This window comes from Podarcis raffonei, chromosome W (genome assembly GCF_027172205.1).
Source record: "Podarcis raffonei isolate rPodRaf1 chromosome W, rPodRaf1.pri, whole genome shotgun sequence".
In the NCBI taxonomy this organism is placed as follows: Eukaryota; Metazoa; Chordata; class Lepidosauria; order Squamata; family Lacertidae; genus Podarcis; species Podarcis raffonei.
The window spans coordinates 23,613,467-23,640,585 of NC_070620.1; the positions used below are offsets into that span (position 1 = coordinate 23,613,467).

Consider the following 27,119-nt stretch of genomic DNA (forward strand, 5'->3'; position numbering starts at 1 on the left):
ACAGGTACAGCCACGATATGGGGGTAAGTTCACTACAAAGTCTAGCGAAACTGTGTGCCAAGGATGTGGTGGGACTGGCAATGGCTGAAGTAGGCCGGGGGGTCGCCCGGTAGGGCCCTTGGCCCGCCGGCAGACATCACAACCAGCGACGTAGCGATCCACGTCAGCCTTCAGGCGGGGCCACCAAAACTCACGGCTTACCAGATGGGTGGTCCGATACCGCCCAAAGTGCCCCGCTGCTGGAGCATCATGGGTCATCTGGAGAACCTCAGCCCGCAGTGGCCCTGGCGGGATGTACAGGCGACCGTGATGCAGCAGAAGGCCCTGATGCAAGACTAGCCCCGGATACTGAGGGCATGACCCTTCGGCCAGTTCCCGGAGTCGTTCCTGGGCCCACGCGTCGACCCGCTGCTGTTTCCGCACCCGAGCCTGCAGTGGCTCAGCCTCCTGGGTGGCCAGGAATGCAGCCGGTGGTAGGATCGTGGTGGGTACTGCCTGCTGTACCGTGTCTGCGTTGTCTTCAGGTTTCCAGGACAGGGCACCCGCCTTCTGGTTTTGGGAGCTAGGGATGTAGCGGATTCGGAACTGGAACCGGGAAAAGAACGACGCCCACCGGATCTGCCTTTGGTTCAGCTTGCGGGTGGTCTGGAGGTACTCCAGGTTCCGGTGGTCGGTTCTCACCTCCACCGGGTGTCGTGCCCCCTCAAGATGGTGGCGCCAGACCTCAAAGGCCACCTTGATGGCCAGTAGTTCCCGCTCCCATACAGTATAGTTACGCTCCGCTGGAAGGAGCTGGCGGGAATAGAAGGCGCAGGGTAAGAGTGGCGCATCAGGTCCGTACTGCTGAGACAAGATGGCACCGAGAGCCGTACTGGAGGCGTTGGTCTCTACCACAAAGGGTCGAGAGGGATCAGGATGTTGCAAGATCGGCGCTCTCTGGAAACAGGCCTTCAACCCTGAAACGCCTCCTCTGCCTCCTTGTCCCAGGAAAACGGCGTCTTGGGGCGCAGTAGCCAGGTCAACGGGGTGGTGCGATGAGCATAATCTGCAATGAAGGTCCGGTTCTCCTGGGCCAATGCCACCAGCGTAGCTGCTTGGTCGGCCATGGCTTCCAGCTCAGTAAGGTTTTTAGGCCTTGCAGCAAAGTCTGGCTTGCTTGCTCACAAAGTCAATTCTCCCATGGAGATCTAGGACTTGAGAGGCTATGCTGGATTCCCTTCTCAGTCAGGAAAGCTTCAAACTGCTGAGAAGTGAATTCACCAGACGGAGACCCGTAAAAATCACAGGCGGGAGAAGCCTGTGAACGTGGGATTCGGCGGGCACCTTTTGCGCCTCCCCTACTCGTGGGGAAACCCGGTTTCGGCGATCCAGAGTGACGTGGGGTGAGCGGCGTGGTGCTTCGAATCGTCTGCTTCTTCAATGGAGCGAAACCGCATAGCTGTTGCCGGAGAGCACTGACTTTTTCCTGTGGACAATTGGACTCTAAAGTAATTACCCGTGAGTAGAGCTGAAGTGGGAGAATTGGATTTTTAAACGTTTAATTTGGCATCGAAACGGGGAGGTTCAAAACAGGAAGTCCGCCTCCCCTTTTGTAAATAAATTAAAGCAATGAGCCTGCAAGCTGAAGTCTTGGAAACCCTTTTGTAAAAAGACTAAATCTCCATCGGCAAAGAACTAAACCCCCCCTTTGGAGGCAGGAGAAGAGGGGGGAAGTGGTGGACTGAATATGCCTGTAGGAGAGAGTCAAGAGAGTTAAAATACCGCCGATCAGTCCCTGGAAACGGGCTGCTAGCAGGATCGATGTCTTTTGGAATGTGCATTGACAGCGTTTAGAACGTTCATTGACAGGTAGCTAAATAAGAGAATACATTGTTTCTACTGTCTCCGGCTGCTTTTAAAGAGGAGTAAAAGTAACTGAAAACTCAAACTAACTTTGGATTATTGGAACATTGTTTAAAAGAGGACAGTACTGACTAATACAAATAGAAACTGTTTCCCCTAGTGGAAGCTTTTGAAATTGTTTGCTCTATAGGAGCTGGGCTAGGGGAATTTCCAGCTGCAAGATAAGAAGTGTGAGACTCTGGGATTGACCTTGAGTCTCTTAAGTGTTATGGCAAATGGAAAGGAAAAAATAGACGGAATGTCGACAGAAGAGGCCTTAGCGGTCATATTAGGGAAAATAAACGTTTCGCTGGAACAGCTTCACAAGAAAACAGACGTGATGAATGTGAAAGTGGATGCTGCAAATATTAAAATAGAGTTAATGGTAGAAAGTTTAAATAATCTGGGACAAAAGGTGAATACCAATACAGAAACCATCCAGAAATTGATACAGGAATCTACTCTGATACGGCAAACTGCGGATGAAGTCAAGGAGAAAACCCTTGCTGATGAATTTAAAGCAATTCAACTGGAGAGAGAGAGAGCCCCATCCATACAAGGACAACTTGACGAACATAAGCTGACATTTGTTATGATTGAACTTAAAGAGAAACCGATGAATTTGAGGATCAGAGCCCTACCTGAGGAAAAGGAAAGCTTGACAGAGTTTCAGGAGGAGACAGGACTAACATCGGTTGAGAAAGAGAGGTATTTGGGGGTTAGTATGACCGCCGGAAATGTGAATTTATTCAAGGACAACTGTGAAGGACATTGGATTGAAGAGAAGGGGGATTTGGAAATATGGTCAAATCTGAAGTTGTTATTGTTGGGCCGAGTTGCTGTGGTGGGGATGAAGGTGGCTGTGTTGTCGGGGATGTTGCTTTTGTTTCAAACATTGCAAGCTTTGGATGGGATGGATTGTTTCAGGAGGTGGCAGAGGGACGTCTCTAGATTTGTTTGGCAGGGCAGGAAGCCACGAGTAAAATTTAAGATATTGACGGATGCCAAAGAAGGAGGTGGACTTGCCCTGCCAGACCCCTAAACTTTGTTGTGAACCATCTGCTTTTTGCTGGCTGAGAGAATGGTTGCTTCTTGAAAGCAATGAAGTGTTGGATAATGGCAGATGAAGTTGATGGACTATATGGAATTGGCGGAAATGATTGGCAAGACCCGGGACCAGGGAGAAGAGTCGGGGGAAGAAGACTCGAAAAAGTTTATAGACTATTTATAGAAATATGGTAAAATTAATGAATGTTAGAAGAATGTTGGAATGAAGTTATATGGCTTTAGTAGAAATGTTACAAGGAATTAAGTATAAATAGATTAATAGAAAATTAAAGGAAAAAATAAGGCAAGAATGTGTTAAGATAATTATAGGATAGAAAACAGAGGAAGATGGAAAGGAATTGCTGAAACAATTAATAAAAGTGGAATACAAAAAGGGAGGTGTGAGGAGGTCGTTGGAAATAAGCGAATGAAAGATAGGATATTGAAAATGTTTGAGGTGTTTTTAAATTGTTTTTGTTTGTTTTTGTTTTGTTTTGTATGTAGCGTTTTTGTATTGCATTTGTATTGTTCTTTTTTTCTTTTTTCTTTTTTCTTTTTTCTTTTTTCTTTTTTCTTTTTTCTTTTTCTTGTAGTGTTGTGTTGAAATTGTTTGAAAAGTAATAAATATCATTTTAAAAAAAGAGAGAAGTGAATTCACCACCTCGATCAGAAAATAAACAGCCAATGCGTTTATTGTGAGCATTCTCCAACCAAGCACAGAACGCCTTGAACTTAGGAAACGCTTCTGACATCTGCTGGAGCATAAACACACGAATGTACCTGGAAAAAGAATCAATTAAAACCATGAAGTATCTTGCTCCACCCAAAGAGGGTGCAAGTGGACCAACCAGGTCTGCGTGGACTAGCTGATACGGTTTGGAAGCCTGTCTCCTAGACACCTTGCCTTTCGGTCGGCGCCAGCGATTAATGGCGGGTTCCCTCTGAGCTCCGGAGGGAACCGGCCCCGTGGAGCGTGGGTCTGGCCGCTGCAGCGAAGCGGAGACCCGAAGAAATCGCAGGCGGTGAAGCCTGCGAACGTGGAGACTCGGTGGGCTCCATTTGCAACCCCCCCCCCGACTGCAAGGGAGCCTTTTTAAAGGCTTCTGAATGGAGTGGGGGTGAGTGGCGCGGAGCTGAGAGTCGCGTACCATCGTACCGTCTTCGCGGGGCGAAGCCGCAAGCCATTGTCGGAGAGCGTCGATTCCTTTCTGGAAATTCGGTCTGAAAACAACTACCCGTGAGTAGGGGTAAGAAGAGAAATTTATACTAAATTTTTAAGCAATTTGGCACTGAAAAGGGGAAGTACCAACAGGAAGTCTGCTTCTCCCGATTTGTAGACAGAATTGCTTCCAGAAATATTTTAAACAACTTTATGCACAAGGGCCACAGAACGAAATGGATATAGACCAATTTTTGAAGACAAATGGATTACAAAAAATTTCACAAGAAAGTAAACTTATGCTGAACTGTAAGATAACCGACCAGGAGATAGAAGGTGCCATTCTAAGTATGCAAGTGGGCAAGTCTCCAGGACCGGACGGGTTGTCTTCCTGCTACTACAGATTGTTGAAAGAGTGGCTATTGCAACCATTGAAGGAAGTTTGTAATGAAATTTTGGAGGGGAAAAGGGCTCCAGAATCGTGGAAAGAGGCCTACATTACACTAATACCAAAAACAGAGACTGAAAAGACTCAACTTAGGAACTATTAAATGTGGATTACAAAATCTTTGCTGACATATTAGCTAAGAGATTGAAAAAAGTGCTGATTGAGGAGATTCATAAGGACCAGGCGGGCTTTCTCCCGGGTAGACATCTGTCGGACAATTTAAGGAATATAATTGACATTTTGGAGAAGTTAGAAGTGAATATAAACACTAAGGCTGTTTTGATATTTGTGGACACGGAGAAAGCCTTTGACAACATTTCTTGGAGCTTTATGAAAAAGAACCTACAGGGTATGGGGGTAGGCCATGGTTTTGAGAATGGTATTGGTGCAATATATTCAGAACAAACGGCTAAACTAATTGTAAATAATGTGGTTACAGAACAGTTTAAGATAGACAAAGGGACACGACAGGGATGCCCAATCTCCCCTCTGCTTTTTATCTCGGTCCTGGAGGTTTTGCTGAACATGATTAGAAGGGACCGGATGGTTAAAGGTATACAGGTCAGAGCCAAACAGTTTAAATTAAGAGCGTTTGCAGATGATCTAGTCTTGACACTACAGGAGCCAGAATCTAGTACTAAAAGAGTTTTAGAACTAATTCAAGAATTTGGTCAGGTGGCAGGATTTAAATTGAACAAGTTAAAAACTAAAGTTCTTGAGAAAAATTTAACACCGATAGAGAGAGAAAAGTTCCAAAATCAACACTAGACACATCAACAGCATTGTCATCATAAGTTATCAAGAACAAGCCATCTATAAACTTCGCATGCAAAATGTCCTCTTTGCCCTTCCTGATGACACAGACGCTCTTCTTGAAGGAAATCTCAAAGCCTCGCCCAGTCCGCTGTGGGACGCTGAGCAAATTGTCTGCAGAATCTGGAACAAAAAGTACTTCACTAATGGTTGTGTGCAGACTTGCCAGTTTCACTGTCCCGACTCCTGCAACTCTCAACGTCTTTCCATCAGCCTGTTGGATCTCTCCATCTTGAGGCGTGAAGGAGATAAACAAGCGTTGATTTTTCGTAATGTGCCTTGTGGCTACAGAATCGACAACAAATCTGGCTTTGGCCTTTGGAGCAGCAGTGCCAGCAAACAAAACCTTGTTTTCCACCAGCCTGGGCTGCTGCTTGCCCCCCTGCTCCTGGCCATCTGCAGGCTTTTGTCTCTGTTTACATCTCGCCTTCTGGCCTCTGCAAAGGCGACCTTGGTTCTCACAGGAAACAGAGCTCTCTCAACTGCCGACTCCTTGGCTCCCCCTGGAGGCTAGAATGCTGTCTGGGATGACGTAACAGTCAGCTCCCCCTGCAGCTTGCAATCGGTGCCCTCGGCATCCCTGCAATCACTCTCAATCTGGGAAACAGCCAGGACCTCCGAGGCAGTCAAACTCTGTGCTGGAGACGCTGTCAGATGGGCTACTTTCAAAGCATTTCACATCTGACTTGCTGTCATGTTGCCAGCCAGTGTTACAATTTCCTCCAGAGAGACGGACAAGACGATCACGTCTATGGCCCTTGAATCATCGGCCCTCCATCTATCTGTCAGAGGAACTGGAGGGGCTTCAGAAACAGTGTGCCACACTCCAAACTGTCTCATCTGGCCCTCGCAGTACCTTGCCCAGGTCTGATAGTTGTGGCCATTAAGCTTTGGGCACGGAACCCCATTTTAGGCTTGTAAAAGCTCCATTTCAGCTCTTTACTTCGGCCATGAGCCTTATTCCCTTCAAAAGCTCCTTATCTTTGGCAGGTTGTAAATTACGAGGCCTGCTTGCTCTCTCTGCCAGCCTAATTAGTTGGCTCGGACTTCAAAGACTCTGTTGCGGCACAGAAAAGTCTCGCTTTTCTCCACATACCTCTCGCAGTCTTCAGCAGTCTTACTCTCCTGTAAGCACCGTGAATCTGGGCCCATAACCTGTTGTTGGGATACTGCCAGGGAGACGGAGGCATCAGGCAGCCTACACGTCGTCTCCAGACGATCACCGGTCTCCCGTGGAACTGTTGGGATATGAGTACAACGCAGCTGCAAACAAGCAGCTCGATGTTTACATCACATGATGTGGCTAGTCCTGGGAAAGAATGTACCAGGCAGTTCACAGGGATTTGTTCTGTGTGTAATATGAGACCTTCCTGTTGCATGTATGAAGGAAGTCTTAGTCAGTTGCTTGGAGGAGACTGAACTGAACAGACATGTTTTTGTACAGATGTAAAGTCAGAAATAAACCGTAGAAATGTAATAGACTTTCTGACTATCTTCTTTCTCCTGCTGGTATGCAAGGGGAGAAGGGGGTGTGCATCTTCCACGCTGGGGGATGTCGCCTATCAAGACCTCTCTGGACTGCCGTGATACCAGCCGGAGTAGGTCACCGGAGACAAGCCCCGGGAGCCAGCTGACAGACTGTTGGATTTTTATGCTTGTAGCTGAGAGCTGACACTTGGAATCAAGATGGATGCCAAGCAAGGGGTGGGTTTGTCTTATCCACCCCCCCAACTAATGACAATTATTCCTCATGGTCTTTGAAAATGAAAGCCCTACTTCAGAGACAGAGAGTATTTGGGGTGATTGAAAATCCCATCCCAGCAGCTCCCACAAGAGCTTGCAATGAACAGAATGTGAAGGCCAGGTCGGCTATCATCTTATGTGTTTCTGACCATCAACTTGTGCATATTGCGGATTTGGAATTCGCGCGTGAGATTTGGCAAACGTTACCGCGAATTCATCAGAGAGATGCCGCTGGCACTGCGCTGCTGCATTTTGAGAAACTCACAAACATGAGACTGAAGCCTGATGGCGATGTGCAAATGCATTTGACAGAGATGAAATTTCTACGCCAGCAGATGGCGCAAAGAAATTTTCCTCTTCAGGAAGAAATATTCTGTTTTATGATTATTAACAGCTTGAACCAGACTTACAAAACCGTTGCAAGTCAACTTGGTTCTCTACCTGCCGCGGATCTTACGGTGGAGAGAATTTGTTCCGTGGTTCTGAATGAGAGAGACCGACTTGCTGCAATAGCTGTTGCTGATGGGGGGAGTGAAGCTCGGAGTTCAAGCACCCCCACTGTTATTGCTACAGAGGAGCAGACTGTAGCTTTGAACGTTGTTCGTTCTTACAATTGTGGCCAGCCTGGGCATATTCAGAGGAACTGTAAAAGGCCACGTCAACAGAAAGGAGCCAAAGGGGGCTCTGCAAAGCCTGAGGCTTCAGGCAAGGGTCGTGCCAAGTCGCAGGCAAGACCAGCAAAGGCCTTGATGTCGCCAAAAGCCACATCATCGGTAGAAAACGCGTTTATTATCGACGCTGGAGCGACCAAGCACCTCACGTCACGCCTGGAATTGTTTTCTACGTTTGAGAAGCAACGCTTCACTGTGATTCAAGCCAACGGTCAGGAGATGGAAGCTACCGGAATTGGAACTGTTTATCTGGAGAGTCTGAACTTGACTATAAGTAATGAGTCTGAACTTGACTATAAGTAATGTTTATTACTTAAAGTTCAATTTGTTGAGTGTTTCTCAGATGACAAAGAAAGGGCTGATGTTGTCCTATGATAAGCAGAGTTGCAAAATCTTTAAAGACGGAGAGCTGTAGCTTTCTGCCAGAGAGAAAGATGGACTGTATCTATTGATTTTTGATGAGAATGATTACAAAATGTGCACTGCATGTGAATCTAAAATGCTTTCTCTTGCAGGTGTATTGAAAGAAGCCACGGGAAGAAAGGCAACAAAAATTAACAGTGTTTTTCAGCGAGTGTATGCTGATGTAATTGGTCCTCTAGCACCATCTAGAGGCAATGCTAAATACTATCTTGTGTTTGTTGATCACTATTCTCAAGATGTATGGATATATGTATTGCAATCACCAAAAGAAACCTTAGCAAGGTTTAAAGAGTTTTGTGATAAGGTTAAGACTGTTCATGATGCTAATATTGATTATCTTTTCACAGATGAAAAGCCAATTTTTCTTTCACAGGATTTTCAGGATTTCCTGGAGAAACGAGGGATAGAGCATAAGATTGCTGTATCTGAAGCTTCATGGAACAAGAGTGTATGTAAAGGTGAACAAAGAGTTGCAAAATGGCATGAGAGCACAATTGCTGAGTTCACATTTGCCACATGAGTTCTGGGCTGAATCTTTATCCTCTTTTTGTCACACTTGGGTGAGAAAAGTTTCAAAAGGTATGGAAAGTTCTCCTTTTGAGAAGCTCTTCCACAGGAAACCTTCTGCAACACATTTTAAGGTTTTTGGATCTCACGTCCATACAGAAACTCCACAAGGGGTCAGAAATGCCAAAGGCATTTTTGTGGGTTATGAAAAGGGTCTCTACAGAGTAATTTTGTCTGAATCTGGTCAGGTCGTTCTCACAAAGTTTCTAGAGAGCACTCTGAGACAGGAGAGAGAGGGTCTCCACACATTTCCCACTGATGACAATGCAGATGAGTACTCTGATACGGAGAGTGACAGAGAGAGCTCAGAGAGTTCTGCTGACACAGTCATTGAGAGGGGTTCACACACAATGTCTAGTCCTTCACAGGTTAAGGCTGAACTAGAATTGACTGAACCACTGTTTACTGTTGGGAGTGGTTCTCCAAAAAGTCCAGAGGAAGAACCAGTCAGCAAGGAAGATCTGCACCTCATACGCAGGTCTGAGAGAATGACAAAGGGCATACCACCCAAGAGGTATTCTCAAGAGTTTGCTAACTCAGCTGTTGCATGTGTTACTATTGTTGACAACTCAAGCCAGGTTAAAGGTATGTCTAAGTCAAAGACAAAAACACAACTGGGAGTTGCAAAACATAACACTACCTTGGAAGATGGCCGACAATAACATCTCTCCGGCCCACACGAGGTAATTAAGAGGCTGTTATGGGAGTATGCAGCCTCCCTTGTTGCCCCAAGGGAATGGGGAACACTGCCCTTGCCTGCTGTGCCCATAAATAACCCCCGGATTCGAAAGAAGGGGGTGAGGGCACTAGGCAGAATGCCCTTGTGTGGACTCCGGCTCTCCTGGACGCTGTCTCTGATCGCGCACTAGCTGCAGCAAATTGAAAATAAACAATTAGAAAGAAGCAAATGCACATATTTCAAGTGAAGAACGGGAGTGAAGACTGCTAATTGAAGGGACCTCTGCGAAAGAAGAGCAACGGGTTGGATCAACAGGAATATATCATGAAGAATACATCAAAGGCTTGGAATGTCGGCAGCGGGACTGGATGGGGGGGGGAACTCTTTTTATTTTCTTCTATGTGATTAACCAATAACCCCTCCTCAAGATAGAACCGTTGCTTAACTGATCCAAGCAGGATGATTAAGAACTGTGTGGAAATGAATTCTAATTCTAACCAAAAGTTTGCTTTACGGAGATTGAGAAAAGAACAAGAGCTTTTGGAATGCCGCAGCAATAAAAAACAGAGTCGCCATGTTGGCTGGTTTTGTCGAAAGATTTATGACCGGGAGGAGGAATGGACTTGTTTTCATACTGGATTCCTAGTGAACCTCCTCAAAGGACTGAGAAGAGAGCGACAGACCAGTGAAGATTAACGACGGTAAGAGAGTTTTTATTTATGGAAGCATAATATGGAAGCGATGATATACGGAAGCGATGATATACGGAAGCCGTCTGATATGGCTCTTGGATGAACGGAAAAAGCCTACACAGGATTACAAATTGTCTTAACCCGCTTGTGGAGACCATCAGAGGTCACAAAGAGAAAGGAAAAATATATGAAAACAACAAGAAGAGATGTGGAAAACAACAAGAAACAACAAGAAAGGATTGGATAGAACTGTGAACATTATTTGGACAGATTTGTGGACTTGAAAGCAGCAGCAAGAAGATGATTGGATCCCCTTCGGAACTTGAAATATGGGTACCCCCAACAAAAATTTAAAATTTGGCTTTGCAATTTGGAATTTATGTGATTTGATTTGATTGGTCGGTTAATAAAAATTATTTTTTTAAAAAAAAAGAGAGAGAGAGAGCTGGAACGAAACAGGCATGTGATACACAACAATCATGCCTGACCATTTAAGGTGGAACGGAACTATATCCTAACAGTTTCCTCCATTCTTTGATCCTTTGCTGGTGCCTTCCCTTCTTCAGCCTAGGCAGGGACAGGGAACCTGTGGCCTTCCAGGTGCTGTTTGACTTCCGCTTCTGTCATCCCTAACCGTTTGCTTGGACTGATGGGAGTTGGGAGTCCAGCAACATCTGGTGGGCCACAGGTTCCCTGTCCTTGCCCTAATGGCAGCTCTGGGCAAGCAGTAGGCAGCAAGAGATGGGTGACTTTTGGCATACCTTGTGCCAGAATTCCAGCCATTCTCTGTGGGAGAAAAGAGCCTGCTGCTCCTGTGCCTCAGGAAGTTGGTCTCTCCCATCCTGAGAGTGGAGAGAGTGGGGAAATGAGAGGCAGTATGTATCTAAGACTGTTTGTACTCTCTGTTTAAATGTGGGAAAGAGGAACCCAGCATTTTTGCATCCATGCAGTCCAGAAGAGTTGAATTTTGTGCCTGCCAAAAGTAGCCTCCCCTCACCTGGTGCCTTCTAGATGCTGCATGGTCCCAGTTCCCATCAACCCCAGCCAGCACTGCTGACAGTCATGAGTAATGGGAGTTGTAGTCTAAAAACAACTGGAGGGCACCACATTGGAGAAGGTAGCTCTAAAGGACAAGGATTGAGCACTGTGCATAAGTTCCCTTATTATGCACAATTTATTCCACTGTTTGGGGTTTTTTGTATGTCTGTCATTTATTCTACCTTTGCTGATCCTGGGAGGGGCTGATGAGCTATGCACCCCAACCCCTGGAAATCTTACATTCCGACTTCTGAAACATCAGGAGACCCAGCTTACTTGCACTGCCAGATGCTTCTCTGCACCTAAAAAGGCTAGATGCATGGGGTTTTTCAAAACAGGAGCTGTCATTCTTGCAGAGCTACATTCCTCACCCAGCCTGAGCCGTCTGCACTCCTGTAGCATTGCAGCATAACACAGCCCCATAGTGGTCTCTAAATTTCTATCGGCTTCTGCCAGGTGTTCCTCCAGGCATCTACATGCTGGGCTTCTTTTGCAGCCCGTGGTTGGGTTGCTATGGTGATGGCTGCCCAGCAAGTGAACTGGGCACAGGGAAGGCTAGGGAGCAAGCTTGTGCGTGCAGAGTTCTTTGAGCCCGTGGCATTTCCCCTCCCTCACTTCCCTCTCCATTTCCCGTATCCCTTGTTTCAGAGGGGAAAGAGAAAACTGGCTGTGACCTTCTGCTCAACCCTCCCGGGAGCTCTGATCAGGAGGACGATGAGCAGGACTCGGGCCACCTCATGTTTGAGTTCTCCAACAAGCCGTTGCTCCCCTGCTACAACCTGGAAGTGTCTGTCTCCCAGGGGTGAGTAATGGCGGCATCTCCTTGTTGGGAGAGCTTGGGGAGCTTTTGAGAATGGGCCAAATTGTACCACCCCACTACTCCCTGGGAGAAAGAGGAGCCCTGAAGTCCGAAGGCCAGTGTCATTGGAAGGTGGTGAGCAGGAGGGAAGGAAGGATGGGTCTGTTGCAGACAACAGCTTTTGAGAGCCTTGGAGAAAGGATGAGGAGACATGCATTTGCTTGCAAGTCAGCTTTCCCTTTCCTTCTCCAGCTCACACAGGCACAGCAAGGTTTTGCCAGCTTCTCAAGGAGGGGAGGGGCATTCAGAGAGCCTGCTGTGACAAATGAGAGACTGGCAAACCATGACAAAATAACAGGCTTTGGGGGGGGGGTATATGATGCCTATTCTGCATATTAAGCATGGAAGTGGTGGGAGCTCCATGGTTCCAAAAGGATGGGGGTGAAGGCAGGCAGGGTCATGGCCAAGATCCTGCATCTGCAAAAGCACCATTCCAAACTGCTGGTGCTGCAGTCGTTACAATGCTGTGACCCAGATAAAGGATGCAAAGGAAGCAGATCTCAGAATGTCTTGTGCTTTTGCGTCATTGGTTCTGTTTTTTATTAGGCAGAAGCTGGGGGAGGGATGGGGGAGGGCCGCACAGCACAGAGTCAAGCTACCCACTACCTGACCCAAGTCCTGCCTCCCCCCTCCTCTGCCCAGCCAACTGCTGAGATGTCAGTAGGGACAGGCTGCAGTGTATTCAAGTTAATGGGCACCCATGAGGGTTAGAAGCATGGTGTTCAAAAACAAAGCACTACCATCCTTTTCACTTACTTGCACCAGGCAGTTGTAGCCGTGGGTGATGTGAGGTGGGTGCTAACGGCTGGGGAGAGAGGATGCGTGGAGTTGCAGCGCGAGCACTTTTTAAGCTAGCAGGACCAGTGGTCAGGGATGATGGGAATCATAGCCCCAAAACAGCTGGATACCCATGTTTGGGGAAACACGGCACTAGAAGATAGGGCAGTTGCTCTGAGTACATTAGGGATGGGGAACATGTGGCCCCCTAGATGTCATTGAGCTCCAACTCCTGTTGGCCCCAGCCAGTTTGGTCAGTGGGAAGAATAATGGCAGTTGTGATCTAGCAACATATGGGGAAAATGGGCTTCCATCAAGATGGGATGGTGTCGCTTATGGGTAGGTTTCAATCCTTGCATTTCAGCTTTTAGAACTTTGACTGTGGGGGTGGGAGGGGGAGAGTGAAATGGAGAACAGGGGAGTGATGGGCACAGAGAGCATGTCCCTACTGACCACCACGCTTCTCCCCTTTGCCCAGGCCCTGCAACTGGTTCCTCTTCTCGGACATGCTGAAGCGGCTGAAGCTCTCGTCCCACATCTTCCAGGCCCATTTCCCACACTTTGAGGTGACCACCCTGCCCAAGGTGGAGTTCCAGCGCCAGGTGTCGTTGAGCCAGGTGCCAGCCCCAAAAGAAATCCAGGAGCACATGGCGCCCCCCTTGGCTCTGGGTGCTGCAGAGACGGTGGAGCTGGTGCGCCATGAGCTGGAGCTGGCTCAGCTGCTGGGCTCGGAGGTGATGTTGGAGGCCTGGAGCAGCTGATGGGGGGCTGGGCATTCCCCTCTGTCGGCGTCAGACTGCACTGCAAGGCAATAATCTGGACCAAGGAGAGAAGGTGGCCTTCTCGAGGGCAGGGCTTCTGTCTGCCTGGTCCTCCCTGACGAACTGCAACGGGTGCTCACTGCCTGCCCTCCTACCTTCCCACGAACCCTGAGGGTAGGAAGCTGCCGTCACCTGTGCCCTGGACTCTGCACTCGTTCACCTGCTGCAGGGCCACGGTGGCTTGGAAGCCTCTCCATGGAACTGCATCTCTTTCCCCACCCCCAAGCTCTCCGAGAGTATTTATTTAAATTAGTATTTAATTTGTGGTGTTCTTTTTCTTTTTTGTTCTTGCTAAGTCTGTATCACTGTGATTCGGGGGGGGGGGGAGTGGAGAGACAGGGGACAACTTCCTGCAGCCACCATCGCCTCTGGGATTCCCCTGATTGACTAAGCTGGGCCTTCCTTTCTCCTGTCCTCCATGAAATAGCGAGAGGGAGGCTATTGTTTCTTCTCCCCCCTCTGTTTTAGAGACACCCAGCTTCTGTTGGGTGAGTAGGAGCCAACCTTCAGTTTCCACAATAAATTATTTGAGGGGCCGCCCCCCCCCCAAAGTTGAGGAGCATAATCATTCAAATGGTGTGTGGTCATCACGTCTTGTGATCAGCTAAGCGATGCGACACCTGCCCCCCCCAGTACTTTATTCAAGTTGGCACCCCTGGTTGGGTGCATTTCCCTCCCTGCCCTTTTTTATCATATTATTTTGTTTCTGATGTCCAGCCAGCCACTTTTCGAAACAGAATGATTACACAGCCAAAGGCACCTGGTGGTCTCAGCTATTTTATTTGCACACACCCCACTCCCTCTTTATAATTTCATCCTGGTTCAATCAGTTTGGCTGGCAAGGCAATACGGTCTTCAACGGGGTGGGGGCAGCAGAGAAAGAGAGAGAGAGAGATCATTTGGAGGGTAGGGGGGCAGGGTGTGGGGGTGTGCGGTACAGTTTTATTGTACAGGTGCTAACAAGGACTGGACAATCTCTTATTATTTTGGCTCTTCCCCTGCTCTGGGGAGGTTGTTTTGGGTGGTGACATTTTTGTTCTTTTGTGTTGTGTTCCCCCCCCCTTCCCACTCGGGGAGCTGCATTTCCTTGCACGGCTCCAAAATCAGTTTTCCAAGCAGGCTGCCTCTTCTGGCCCCCTTCCTTGGAAAAAGCAAACAGCGTTCCCTTCTCTCCGCCACCATCTCTCTCTTCCACCAAGGCTTTGGGGCATGTGCTGCAGCTGCTGCAGCTGCTGCTGCTTCTGATTTGTTTTAAGCAACGCTTTGGTGTCAAAAACACTTATGTACAGAAAAACCTGCATCAGAGCCTCAGTCTCCTGCCTCGTCTTTTGGGTCCGGCCTCTTACTTCTGAAGCCTGGTGGATAGGGCTGTGGGTGGGGGTGGGGGGGAAAGCAACCCCATCATAGAAGCACTTCTGCTCTGAGGGGAAAACGGGTGTTATCTATATGCCGTAATGGCTGCCTCTTCCACCCATTTTTGGCAGTGAGTTGTGCAGACTAAAGAAGGCCGTTTACAACTTCCACTTGATGCTTACCTGTACAATAACAGTTGACTTTTGAAAACAGTTTCTTGCCATATCCCTCCCAGGACAAAGCAAGCTGTTGTTGGTTGAGGGAAGAGAGTGCTGGGCTCTTAGTCCCAGTACGGGCCGGCCAGTAAACCAAGATCAGCAAGGAAGGGAGATGGATTTTGGCTCTGATACTGTTGTCCATCACCTAAACTGTTGAACACGAAGGCATTTTGAAGGACAGTTTTAATTTGAGAGCCTGCATTGTGTTTTTTGAAGGTGCATCATTTAAGCGACTTGCATTTTCCTGACTGGAATTCCCATTCCACTCACCCCTCAGCTAAAGTTGCTGTGATTCCAGTTGTGTAAAACAGGGTGTGAGGAAGTTGAAAGGGTCAGCCTCCATGTACACTTTCTCTCCCAGCTCTATCCAAACCCAATGTTCTAATTTCTTTAAAGGAGTCAAGTGCTCTGTTCACACAGCTGGTTTTTTAGGACTTAGCCCCCTTTGCCTCCTCTTTAAACCAGGAGTGGGGAACGTGTGGCCCTCCAGATGTTGGGGAAACTCGGAACACCCCAGCCAGCATGGGCAATGGCCAAGGACTCTTGAGAGTCACAGGTTCCCTATACTCACTTTAAACAGTACCAGAGTATAATTATCTGCTGCAGAAAAATCTTAAGGCACTTTGCTGGGTTATCCCTCATACCATTCAGCTAAGGTGGGATTTGCTGCAGCAGCATCCTGTCTTTGCAAAAGTCTTCCCTGTCAGTGCTGCGCAAAGGGAAGGACTAGCTGCAGGGGGGCAGGCGGTCTGTTCAACATGGAAGGTTTTGTCCTTGGACAGGAAACCTGTGGCCCTTTGGTTGCTGTGGGTGGACTTCAACTCCAAGCACTTCCAGCCAACTTACCCAATGGTCAGCAGCAGCTAAGGTGTCCACAGGTGTTTCCTATCTCCGATCAGCTCCATCATAGCTTAGCTGTACACAAGGTTTCTATTATTCCTGGGAGGAGGATCGGTTTGAAAAATCTGTCCTCCCTAGCTGGGATTATCTCCCACTTTGTCTTCAGCAGTTAGGTTGGCTTTCTAGTCAGGAGTGTTATGTGGGACTGTCGCCTCATTTCCCAGAATCTCCTGGCACGGGCAAAGAACTGAGGGTGGAAAGTCAAGGCACTCTTCTTTGATGCAGGTATTGGGCAGAAGGCACAGGCATTCCTGTGTTTTCCACTCCATCCTGAAGCCCACTCAGAAGGTAAAGCAATTACCTCGTCACCCGTTACTACTCCTTTTCTCCAGCAAGAACTTGGGGTATCTCCTCCATCTTTTTTTGACAACAACCAACTTACAGTAGCAATATTTCACTCCCTTGCTCTCCTACAGCAAGGGAAAGAGGTGGGTTCTCTCCTCAAAGCAGAGCTTTTACTGGCATATCAGGCTGCTTTCCTGGTGCAGAGAGGAATGCAGCAAGCTGGTGAATTTCTGGAACCCCCTGAATTGTGCCTGCTTTGTTTTGTGTTGCAAGTTATGATGCTGGGCTGGGCTCTAGGGGACTAGGGTTCATTCCTCTCCTGTGCCTGCTTTCCCTTTGACATGATACCTGTTCCCTACCCAAGCCTGGGGCATGGAATGCCTGGATGAAAGGAGATGCTGTTCCAAACTCAAGTGGGATGCACACACAATCCTTGTTGGGCACAACTGTAGCTCCTGGGGGACAAATCTTGTCCTTTAATCTAGAAAAGCATTTATTGGCTATTCACTGAAACAAGGAGGCATGGTCCCTGATGTTAGGATATTTCCGTTCCACCTTAAAAGGGAGCAGGATGTTTGTGTCACAGCCTGCGTATTTCCTGTCTCACAGGATGTTTATGTTGTCAGTTGCTTTCGTTTTCTTCTTGTTGCCTGAGCAGCCGGAGCAGGCGGTCATGGTTTCTTTGTTCTGACCAACGCTGAATAAACTGTAAATATGCTCTCCTGCTGTGCATCTTTTGCTGTGTGAATTCTGCTGATAGAGTGTGCACCAGTCCAAGAATGTGGCTATCTATTCTTGAGGCTTCGTGTCGCTATTGCTGATACTGCGTGACTACGGGAGATCGATGGATCGTCCGGCAGGAGCTTGGGGGCTCAGATGGACTTTGTCTCCCTGGCAGTATCCCAACAACAGGTTTCGGGCCCAGATTCACGGCACTTACAGGAGAGTAAGACAGCGACAGACTGCTGAGGTATGTGTTGGAAAAGCGGAAGCAGAGGCTTTTCTGAATGCCGCGGAAGAGCTCTTTGATGTCCGGCAAGACTAATTGGCCTGGGAGCCGAGCCAGAGACATCGTGATTAATGGGCTGCCGAGATAAGACGTCTTTGAAGGCATAAAGGCTCACGTAAAAAGCTGGAATGGAGATTTTCCAAGCTTCTGAGGCCACTGAGTGCCCAAAGTTAAATCGGCACAATTATCAGACCTGGGCAAAATGGTGTGAGAGTTTGCTGCGTCAGTTTGGAGTCTGGCATACTGTGTCTGAAGCCACTCCAGTTCCTCGGACAGAGAAATGGAGTGCCCAGAATTTGAGGGCCATAGACGTAATAGTCTTCTCCGTCTCTCTGGAGGAATTAAACACGCTAGCTCGAAATACGACTACACGTGAGATGTGGAATGCTTTGAAAGCTGCCCATCTGCCAATCATCCCAGCCCAGAGTTTGAATGCATCGGAGGTCCTGGCTGTTTCCCAGAATGCGAGTGAATGCAGGGATGCTGAGGGCACCGGTTGCAAGCTGCAGGGGGAGCAGACTATCACGTCATCCCAGGCAGCATTCCAGCCTCCAGGGGGAGCCAAGGAGTCGGCAGCTGAGAGCTCTGTTTCTCGTGAGAACCAAGGTCAAAGCCTTTGCAGAGGCCGGAAGGCCAGATGTAAACAAAGGAAAAAGCCTGCAGATGGCCCGAAGCAGAAGGGGGGTGGAAAGCCCAAGCCAGGGAAAAACAAGGCTTTGTTTGCTGGCACAGCTTCACCAAAGGCTAAAGGCACGTCTGATGGCCAGGAGCAGGGGGGTGGAAAGCCCACGCCAGTGGAAAACAAGGTTTTGTTTGCTGGCACAGCTTCACCAAAGGCTAAAGGCAAGCTGCAAAAACCCACGCCGGTGGGAAACAAGGTTTTGCTTGCTGGAAAACCTGCTCCAAAGGCCAAATTTATTGTGGATTCAGGGTGCACCCGCCATCTTGCGAAGGACCGCCATCTGTTTATCTCCTTCACACCTCAAGATGGAGAGATCCACCTGGCTGATGGGAGGACTTTGCAAGCTGCAGGAGTTGGGACTGTGAAACTTGCAAGTCTGCATACTACCATCAGAGATGTACTTTTTGTTCCAGGAGCTGCGGACAATTTGCTTAGTGTCCCACAGCTGACTGGGCGTGGTTTTGAGGTTTCCTTCAAGAGGACTGTCTGTGTCATCAGAAAAGGCAAAGAGGACATTTTGCATGCAAAGTTGATGGATGGATTATTCTGTATAACTTACGATGACAGTGCTGTTGCTATGTCTAATGCTGATACTTGTTGTGTTGCACAAACTAACAAGGTTCTTCATGCAGGATGCATTCACGATGCACATCGAAGATTTGGTCACCTGTCTTGGCAAGCGCTGGCCAAGATGCCTGGGTTGGTTGAAGGTTTGAACATCAAACCCTGTACATTTCACATGAAGTGTGTATCTTGTGCAGAGAACAAGGTGAAGGTTGCTCCAAAAGGCAAGGAGACTAGCAGGCAGGCTTCCAAACCCTACCAGCTAGTGCACGCAGACCTGGTTGGTCCTCTTGCGCCCTCTTTGGGAGGAGCAAGGTACTTCATGGTTCTAATTGATTCTTTTTCCAGGTACATTCATGTGTTTATGCTCGAGCAGAAATCTCAAGCATTTCCTAGGTTCAAGGCATTCTGTGCTTGGTTGGAGAATGCTCATGGTAAACGTATCGGCTGTCTGTTTACTGATCGGGGCGGGGAGTTCACTTCTCAGCAGTTTGAAGCTTTCCTGACTGAGAAGGGAATCCAGCATGACTTGTCAACGCCTAGATCGCCATGGATGAATGGGCTTGCGGAGCGAGCAAATCAAACGTTGCTGCAAGGAATGAAAACCTTGTTGCATGATGCCAATCTCCCTGACAAGTTCTGGGGGGAGGCTTTGGCGAATTTTGTTTATTCTTTTAACAGGAGACTGTCATCACCTATTGGTTGCACTCCCTACGAGAAGATGTTTGGTAACAAACCTAACGTCAAACACATGAGAATCTTTGGTTCTGACATGTGGGTACACACCCCACAGAGCAACAAGCTTGGGAAGCGTGGGGCACATGGTTTGTTCATGGGGTACGAAAAAGGTGCATACAGGGTATGGATGACTGACTCAAAATCCATAAAGTTCACAAGGAGTGTTGAGTACAATCCTAAGTGGGGGGGAAATGTGGGAATTTTCCAGAGTTACCCAGAGGAAGATGTAGGTGATGTGAAGAAAGCAGATCATGCTGAGAAAGCTGAGGAAACTGAGGATGATGATGATGATGATGATCAGAGTTCGGATCCCAGTTCAGTGGGTGGCGCTGCTGCTGGTGTCAGTGACAGTGATGACACAGCAGACTACAAGAGCACAAAGGCCTCATTCAGACCATCTGATGCATCTGACAATGAACTGGAAGAACCACTGTTCACCATTGGTCACTTTTCTCCTAAGAAGGAGGAGATGAGTCCAGAAGACTTGCGTCTAGTTCACAGGTCTGAAAGGGCGACCAAAGGCAAACCTCCAAAGAGATTTGCTGATGAGTTTGCTAAGACAGCAACTGCTGTTCTTAGTAACTCAGAGAAGGTGTGGGAACCTTCAAGCTTCAAAGAGGTTCAGGAGTTAACCTCTAAAGATGCTGAGCCTTGGCTAAATGCCATGAAGGCTGAAGTTGATTCCTTGAACAGGAACCAAACTTGGGAGCTGGTACCGGTAGTCCCAGGGATGAGACTGGTTGGCAGCAAATGGGTCTTCAAGGCCAAGACAGACCAGAATGGCAAGGTTGTCAGACACAAAGCCAGATTGGTTGCCAGAGGTTTTTCACAGGTACCAGGACAGGATTACCACGAGACCTACTCGCCCACCGTCAAATATGAGAGCATTCGTCTGATGCTCAAGATAGCTGCGGAGGAGAAACTGCATGTTTCCCATTGTCAGAGGCTCAGGAGCAGAAGAGCAGGGGAGAGAGCAAATAGAGAGCGGAGGAGAGGAATCAGAGGGGAGCGTAGGGGAATATGACAGTGGCCCGAGAGATTCCATGAGCTTCTCCAGCGAATCAGAAGATTCCCAGGAGGGGGCGCCTATGGTAAGGGCGAGGCGAGTCCCAGGGGGGACGCTCCATAAACAAGGAACCAGAGGGGAGTCCCAAAGGAGTAGCGGAGGATCAGGACCAGTTCCCCCACCAGAGCACAGTGGGGGGGAAGAGTCACATGAGTCAGGACCAGCTTCTCCTCCAGCGGGGAGAGAAGATGAGTCAGGGGTAACCACGCCCCCATCGGGGAGTGGGGAAACGGAGGGAAGGCCAGGTCCAGCTAGCCTCCCCGAAAGAGGGAGCAGTGACACAAGTGTAACGGTCAGAAGGAAAGTGGGAGGCTGCGCGCGCGCGCCAAGTTCAAATGTGGAGGAGCGCGGGACAGCAGAAAACCCGGATTGGGAGCCAGGTCCTAAAGCCCGAAGGAGGGGGGGAGAAGAGTCGGCGGACTCAGCGTCAGAAGAATCTAGGAGGGCTGAAACTCCGACTAGCAGGAGGATCCAGAGAAAGAAGGAACAGAGGAAGAGGTGGAGTAAGGCTAGAATCTTAAGCTGGTGTCAGGGGGGAGGAGATTCAGATGGGACTTCTACGGTCTAGGGCATAGACGTAGCGTTGCGCGCTGCGCGTCTGGAAATGAAACTGAACTTCAATAAAGACTTTTTTACTTGAGGAAGAAGCAGCATTGGTCTGGTGTGAGCTGGGACCTTGGGCAGCGCTGACACCCATCATGACATTAATACAGCTTTTTTGTACGAGATTTTGGGGGAGGAGCTGTACATGCTTCCACCTGACGGGGTGCAGATACAGAAGGGAATGGTCTGTAAACTGCGGAAATCCTTGTATGGTCTCAAGCAGAGTGCCAGGTGTTGGAACACAAAACTCACTGAGACGTTGCTTTCTCTAGGTTTTCACCAGGGCAAAGCTGATCCGTGTGTGTTTGTCAAGGAGGAGGGGCAAAACAAACTGTATTGTTTATGTATTGTTGACGATCTTCTGATGTTATGGAAGAATCAGGCTTTTTATCAAAGCACCCTAGCTCAGCTGAAGGAGCACTTTGACATGAAGGATCTTGGTGAGGTATCCAACTATCTTTCTCTGCAGGTGGAGAGGGACCAAGCAGGTAATTTTCTGGTACACCAAACACAGAAAATTGCTGATGTATTAACCAGGTTGAATTTGGTTGATGCAAACCCAGCAGACACACCGATGGTGACAGGTTACCAGGTAGATAGTACTGCTGAAGCGTTTTCTGACACAACGCTGTACAGATGCATTCTAGGCAAGTTGAATTTCATTGCTAGATGTTCAAGACCTGACATTGCTGTAAGCACTAACCTGCTTAGCAGACATGCTAACAATCCTACTGTTCAGGATTGGAAAGCTCTGAAGCGCATAGCCCGGTATTTGAAAGGGACTATGCACTACAGGCTGAGGTTCACCAGTCAGAAGACTGGAGGTCTTGAAATCTTTGCAGATGCTAGTTTTGGAAGTGACACCACGGATGGTACAAGCACTTCTGGAGTATGCTACATGTACAACCACTGCCTGTTTGACTGGTTGTGCAAAAAGCAGACGACAGTTAGCCTAAGTTCCTGTGAAGCAGAACTCAATGCTCTGTCATTTTCACTCATGGATTGTGAATGGTTGGTGCAACTGTTTAAGGACATCAGGGTTTCTGTGAAATGTCCTATACAAGTGTATCAAGACAATAGATCTTGTTTGGCTTTGCTGAACTCGGAGAGTTGCAAGCAAAGAACCAAGTACTTGCAGATTAAGCTACATCGTGCAAGAGAGTGTATTCAGAAAGGACTCATTCAGGTGTCCTACATGCCAGGAAATGAAATTCCTGCTGATCTGTTGTCTAAGGTTGTTAACAGAGAACAACTTAAGGTTTACGTACAAAGGTTGCAATTGGGTTGAACCACAGGTACTACAGGTTACACGGAAAGGGGGAGGGTGTTAGGATATTTCCGTTCCACCTTAAAAGGGAGCAGGATGTTTGTGTCACAGCCTGCGTATTTCCTGTCTCACAGGATGTTTATGTTGTCAGTTGCTTTCGTTTTCTTCTTGTTGCCTGAGCAGCCGGAGCAGGCGGTTATGGTTTCTTTGTTCTGACCAACGCTGAATAAACTGTAAATATGCTCTCCTGCTGTGCATCTTTTGCTGTGTGAATTCTGCTGATAGAGTGTGCACCAGTCCAAGAATGTGGCTATCTATTCTTGAGGCTTCGTGTCGCTATTGCTGATACTGCGTGACTACGGGAGATCGATGGATCGTCCGGCAGGAGCTTGGGGGCTCAGATGGACTTTGTCTCCCTGGCAGTATCCCAACACCTACTCTGTAAGGCAGGGATTGGAAACTTGTGACCTGGCCATACTGCCCAGGGCTGATAGGAGCCAGGAGTCCAACATATGGCCAGTCACAGGTTCCCCATTTCTGTTGGAAGAAAGGATATGCATGCCAGATGATAAACTGCCCAGTAACCTAATCATGGATGTGAGCCTCATTTAATTTTTTCCCTCCTAACTGCTTGGGATCCAAGCTGGGGCCTAGCATGAAGCTGTAGCCAATTATTATTACATGGTAGACTAGAATCCCCCAATTGTTTCTCATACAGAGCAGATGACTGGATTGGGTGGCTGCAAGGCTTGAGAGGAAATTCAAGGACGTCATGTGCCACCAGCAATGTGGAAGGAGGACACAAAAAATAAACCACTCCCCATGCCCCGTATCAGTCAATGAGCTGCAAGGGAAAACACTGGTGTGTGACAGGCTCAAAGGGGGCATGGCTTGTCCTCACTGGTCAGTCTTCAGTATATGACAACAAACTATATATCTGGAGCCAGGTAAAAACGGGCCCTTGGGCAGCTGCAGTAGTTCACCTGAGCTCATGAAAATCCTTCATTTCATGGAACATTTCAAAATAAGGGTGTTGAACAGCAGAAGCTTAAGTGTAATCTTAAGAACTGAAATGTGAAATGGCTGATCGCCTACCAAAAGTATGCAACACCCTAAGATCAGCCTCTGTGCTTGAGGTCCTAAAGGTAACACAATTTTTTAAAAAAACATAATTGGGGAGCTGCCATGAAATTACAGGCCAGTTAGCTTAACATCTCTACTGGAAAAGCTATTGCAGAGCATTATTAGAGGTAGAATTACCAAGTGTACAAAAAAGAGAGCCTTGCTGAAAAATAGCCAGCACAGTGTGTACATCTCAGAAACCTCCGTACAACTCACTCACTCCCCCTTTGCAGCAACAACAGGAAGGTCTCAAGTTACACTGAGAACACAACCTTGAGAAGAGCGAAGAACATCCTGTCTCACGCTCAGTAACATCAGATGAATCACATGATGTAAACAATGAGCTGCTGGTTCGCAGCTGGTGAGCACTCATATCCCAACACATCTTGCCTCCCATAGCAGTTATTTTAAGAGCGTCAATAAGTATATCTGCGGAGGTGCTGTGGTAGATACTGTATTTTCAAAACTTTTTGATACAGTTCCTCACCAAAGACTAATGAGTAAGCTTAGCAGTGATGAAATAAAGAGGATAAGGTCTTATGGATCAGCAGCTGGTCAACAATCAGGAAGCAAAGGGTAAGAATAAATGGGCTGTTCTCACAATGGAAGACTGTAAGTAGGGCCCCCCTAGGATCAGTACTGGGACTTGAGTTTTGAACTATTATACTAATAACCTGGAGTTAGGGATGAGCAGTGAGATGGCCATGTTTACAAATGGCACCAAATTGGTCAGGGCAGTAAGAACAAAAAGGATGTCTCCAAACTGGGTGAATGGGCATTCAAATGGCAAATTCTATTCAATGTAAGTAAGTGCAAAGTGATGTCCATTGAGGCAAAAAATCCTGGCTTCAACTGTACACTTAAAGGGGCCTGAGCGAGTGATAGACTGACCAGGAAAAAGGTATTGGAGACATTCAATGGAAGCATCAACTAGTGTGCCACAGCTGTGGAGGTGAATACCATCTTATGGAACATTAAGAAAGGGATTGAAAACAACTGTCAGTATTGCAACACTACTATACAAATCTGTGGTGATACTGCACTTTGAATACTCTGTACAGATCTGGTCACTGTCCCTAAAAAATACATTGTAGAACTGGGGAAAGGTTCAGAAAAAGGCAAGCAAAATGATCATGGGACAGGAACAAATCCCCTCTAATGAAAGGATACATTTGTAATGCTGGAAAAAACAGTGCGTGTGGGAACATGTATACAATTATGCAAAATGTGAAGAAAGTGGGTAGGCATTTTCTCTCTTCTAATGCTACAAACACTTCCTCCAACCCAAGATGACTCTTCAAATTCATGAGGACTGAGTGTCCCACCCAAAGCCTCAGTCTGGGATGCATTTGGAAACTGGAGAGATGAAGGCCTAGGCACCAGGCTGCGTCAGCTCGTCTGCTTGTGTGCCCCCTCCCTGTCCTGCCCACCACAGTATATGTGAATATTTGTGAATGTTTGTAATTGCCCAAGACTTGGGCTCTCTTTGCACCATAAATAAAACCAGATTCTAAATAGCAATCAGGGCTGGCAACCTCCCTGCTGCTGACTGGACACTGGCAATGCTTTTCTTTCTTTCTAGAGAAATAGGTGCTGGTACTCACCATGAAGTTGTTACAATAAGTGCCACACTTTTTAAACAACAAAATGAGGTGCTGGTACTGCATACCCTTGAGTACCCCCTGCGAAAAAAGCACTGAGCAATGGTCGTGTGAAGGTTAAGGCTGGGCAGTCACGGTATAAAACAAGCCACTCCTTTCTGACATCAGCCTTTGAGGGGAAACAACTGTGCTGGGTAGGAGTGAAAATCAGGAGCTTCAGAGACCAGCTGCAACAGTATAGGAAACTTCTGGTCCTGCATATGATGTTGGATTCCAACTCCCATCAGCCTCAGCCAGCATGGCCAATGGTAAGAGATGATCAGAGTTGGTAACAGCTAGAGAGCTGCTGGTTCCTCATCCCTATAGAAAAAAGACAGTCACGGAACTGAGAAATTGCACAAAACAAATGAAATACCGTGAAAATCCCTGAAACGAGAAGTAATCTACTAGAAATATTATCTTGTGGAAATAAACTAAATATTAAAAATTAAAAAGCTTAAGGAAAACATTAGAAAAACCTAAAACAGAACAAAGCCTTAACGGGATGCCGGCTACAAACCTCGTTTCACTGAACTATTCAGTTTCCTCAGAAGGAAATAGAAAAATCATAAACTTTAAATGATCAAAATTCAAAAAAGGGTAGAACCCCCCAAAATTCTGAAGTATTATAATCCTAGCTTGACCTAGGTAAAGCAAAGCGCAGTAATAAAGGATTGAGGACTCAACTGTGAAAATTCTAGTGCTGCTTTTACAAAAGGTTTAAAAACTTAAATGGCACAAATTCAAAAAAAAAAAGGGAACACAAGATAAGCTGTTTTAGATTTTAAACAAACTCAAGAACAGGGCTGAAAAGCTCCCATGGTCTAGATGTTACTGCTGATGTTAAAGACTGATACCGGGTGTTTCCAATCACAGGTTTATATAGTATAGGGTGAATTTTTTTTTTAAAGGGACAGGCCATCTTGTTAAAACAATGGGTGGGGTTGGTAAAGTTTGGAAAAAATGACTGAAAAACCTCAGGGTTTTGGAACTCAGAATGATCCCCAAGTTGACTGTCCTTCACGTAGCTTATCTCCATGGATGTTCTGACCCCTGCACAGTCAGACATCCTGAACTTCTCAAGCAACTTCTCAATCTTGCCTTTCTGACTGAACGAAAAGCTTCCATCCCCAGACCTATCTATCTGGACACCTAGGTAAACCTTCACTGGATCAAGGTTTTTGTTTTTTTTTTTAAATAAATATTTATTAAGGTTTTACAAAACAAAAGATTCATCATTTCAAAATGTATCGTTTCCATACATAAAGCTCATATAAAAAGCAAATACGTCAAAAAAAACCACAAAAATATATAACAAAAAAAGAAGAAAATAGGAAAGAAGAAAAAAGAAAAACACACTTTCTTGAATTTATAAAGTTCCATGCCCCTCTGTCTTGACCTCCTCACATCCCCCTTTTTTGTGTTCCACTTTATTCCAATCAAATTCAGCAAGTTCAAAACCTTGTTTAAACCATACTTAATTTTATATTCTAATTATTATGTCCCCATTTTCCATTATTTTAGTCCATACCTCATCTTATATAGTATGACATAATAATGTGCTGTTCATAACCCCCTATCCTTTTTAACGTTCTTCTTTTCATTCACATTTAACCAAAGTCACACAAATCCTGTTGCCTTCACTTCCCACATCATATTAACACTCAAAGATTTTACAGTATTTTTGTAGATAGTCCTTAAACTTTTTCCAGTCCTGTTCCATCAGTTCTTCTCCCTGGTCACGGATTCTGCCAGTCATTTCAGCCATCTCCATGTAGTCGATCACTTGCGTCTGCCATTCCTCCACGGTGGGTAGATCTTGTGTCTTCCAGTACTTGGCTAGAAGTATTCTTGCTGCTGTTGTTGCATACATAAAAAATGTTCTATCTCTCTTTGGCACCCATTGGCCAACTATGCCCAAAAGAAAGGCCTCTGGTTTCTTAGGAAAGGTACTTTTAAATACCTTCTTGAGTTCATTATATATCATTTCCCAGTAAGCCTTGACCCTTGGGCATGTCCACCAAAGGTGAAAGAATGTTCCCTCAGCTTCTTTA

The 27,119-nt window shown here is 47.0% G+C and overlaps 1 protein-coding gene across 1 annotated transcript in view; it reads left to right on the plus strand.

The window, feature by feature from the left end:
- LOC128406087 (BCL-6 corepressor-like protein 1) overlaps positions 1–14,490 on the plus strand; it is a 52,012-nt gene extending 37,522 nt beyond the window's left edge. Inside the window, exons 9-10 of the mRNA XM_053373130.1 lie at positions 11,810–11,963; positions 13,276–14,490. Of these exons, the coding sequence (XP_053229105.1) occupies positions 11,810–11,963; positions 13,276–13,558 (437 nt within the window). The 3' untranslated portion in view covers positions 13,559–14,490. The remainder of the gene's footprint in view (positions 1–11,809; positions 11,964–13,275) is intronic.
- The last annotated feature ends 12,629 nt before the right edge of the window (positions 14,491–27,119 follow it).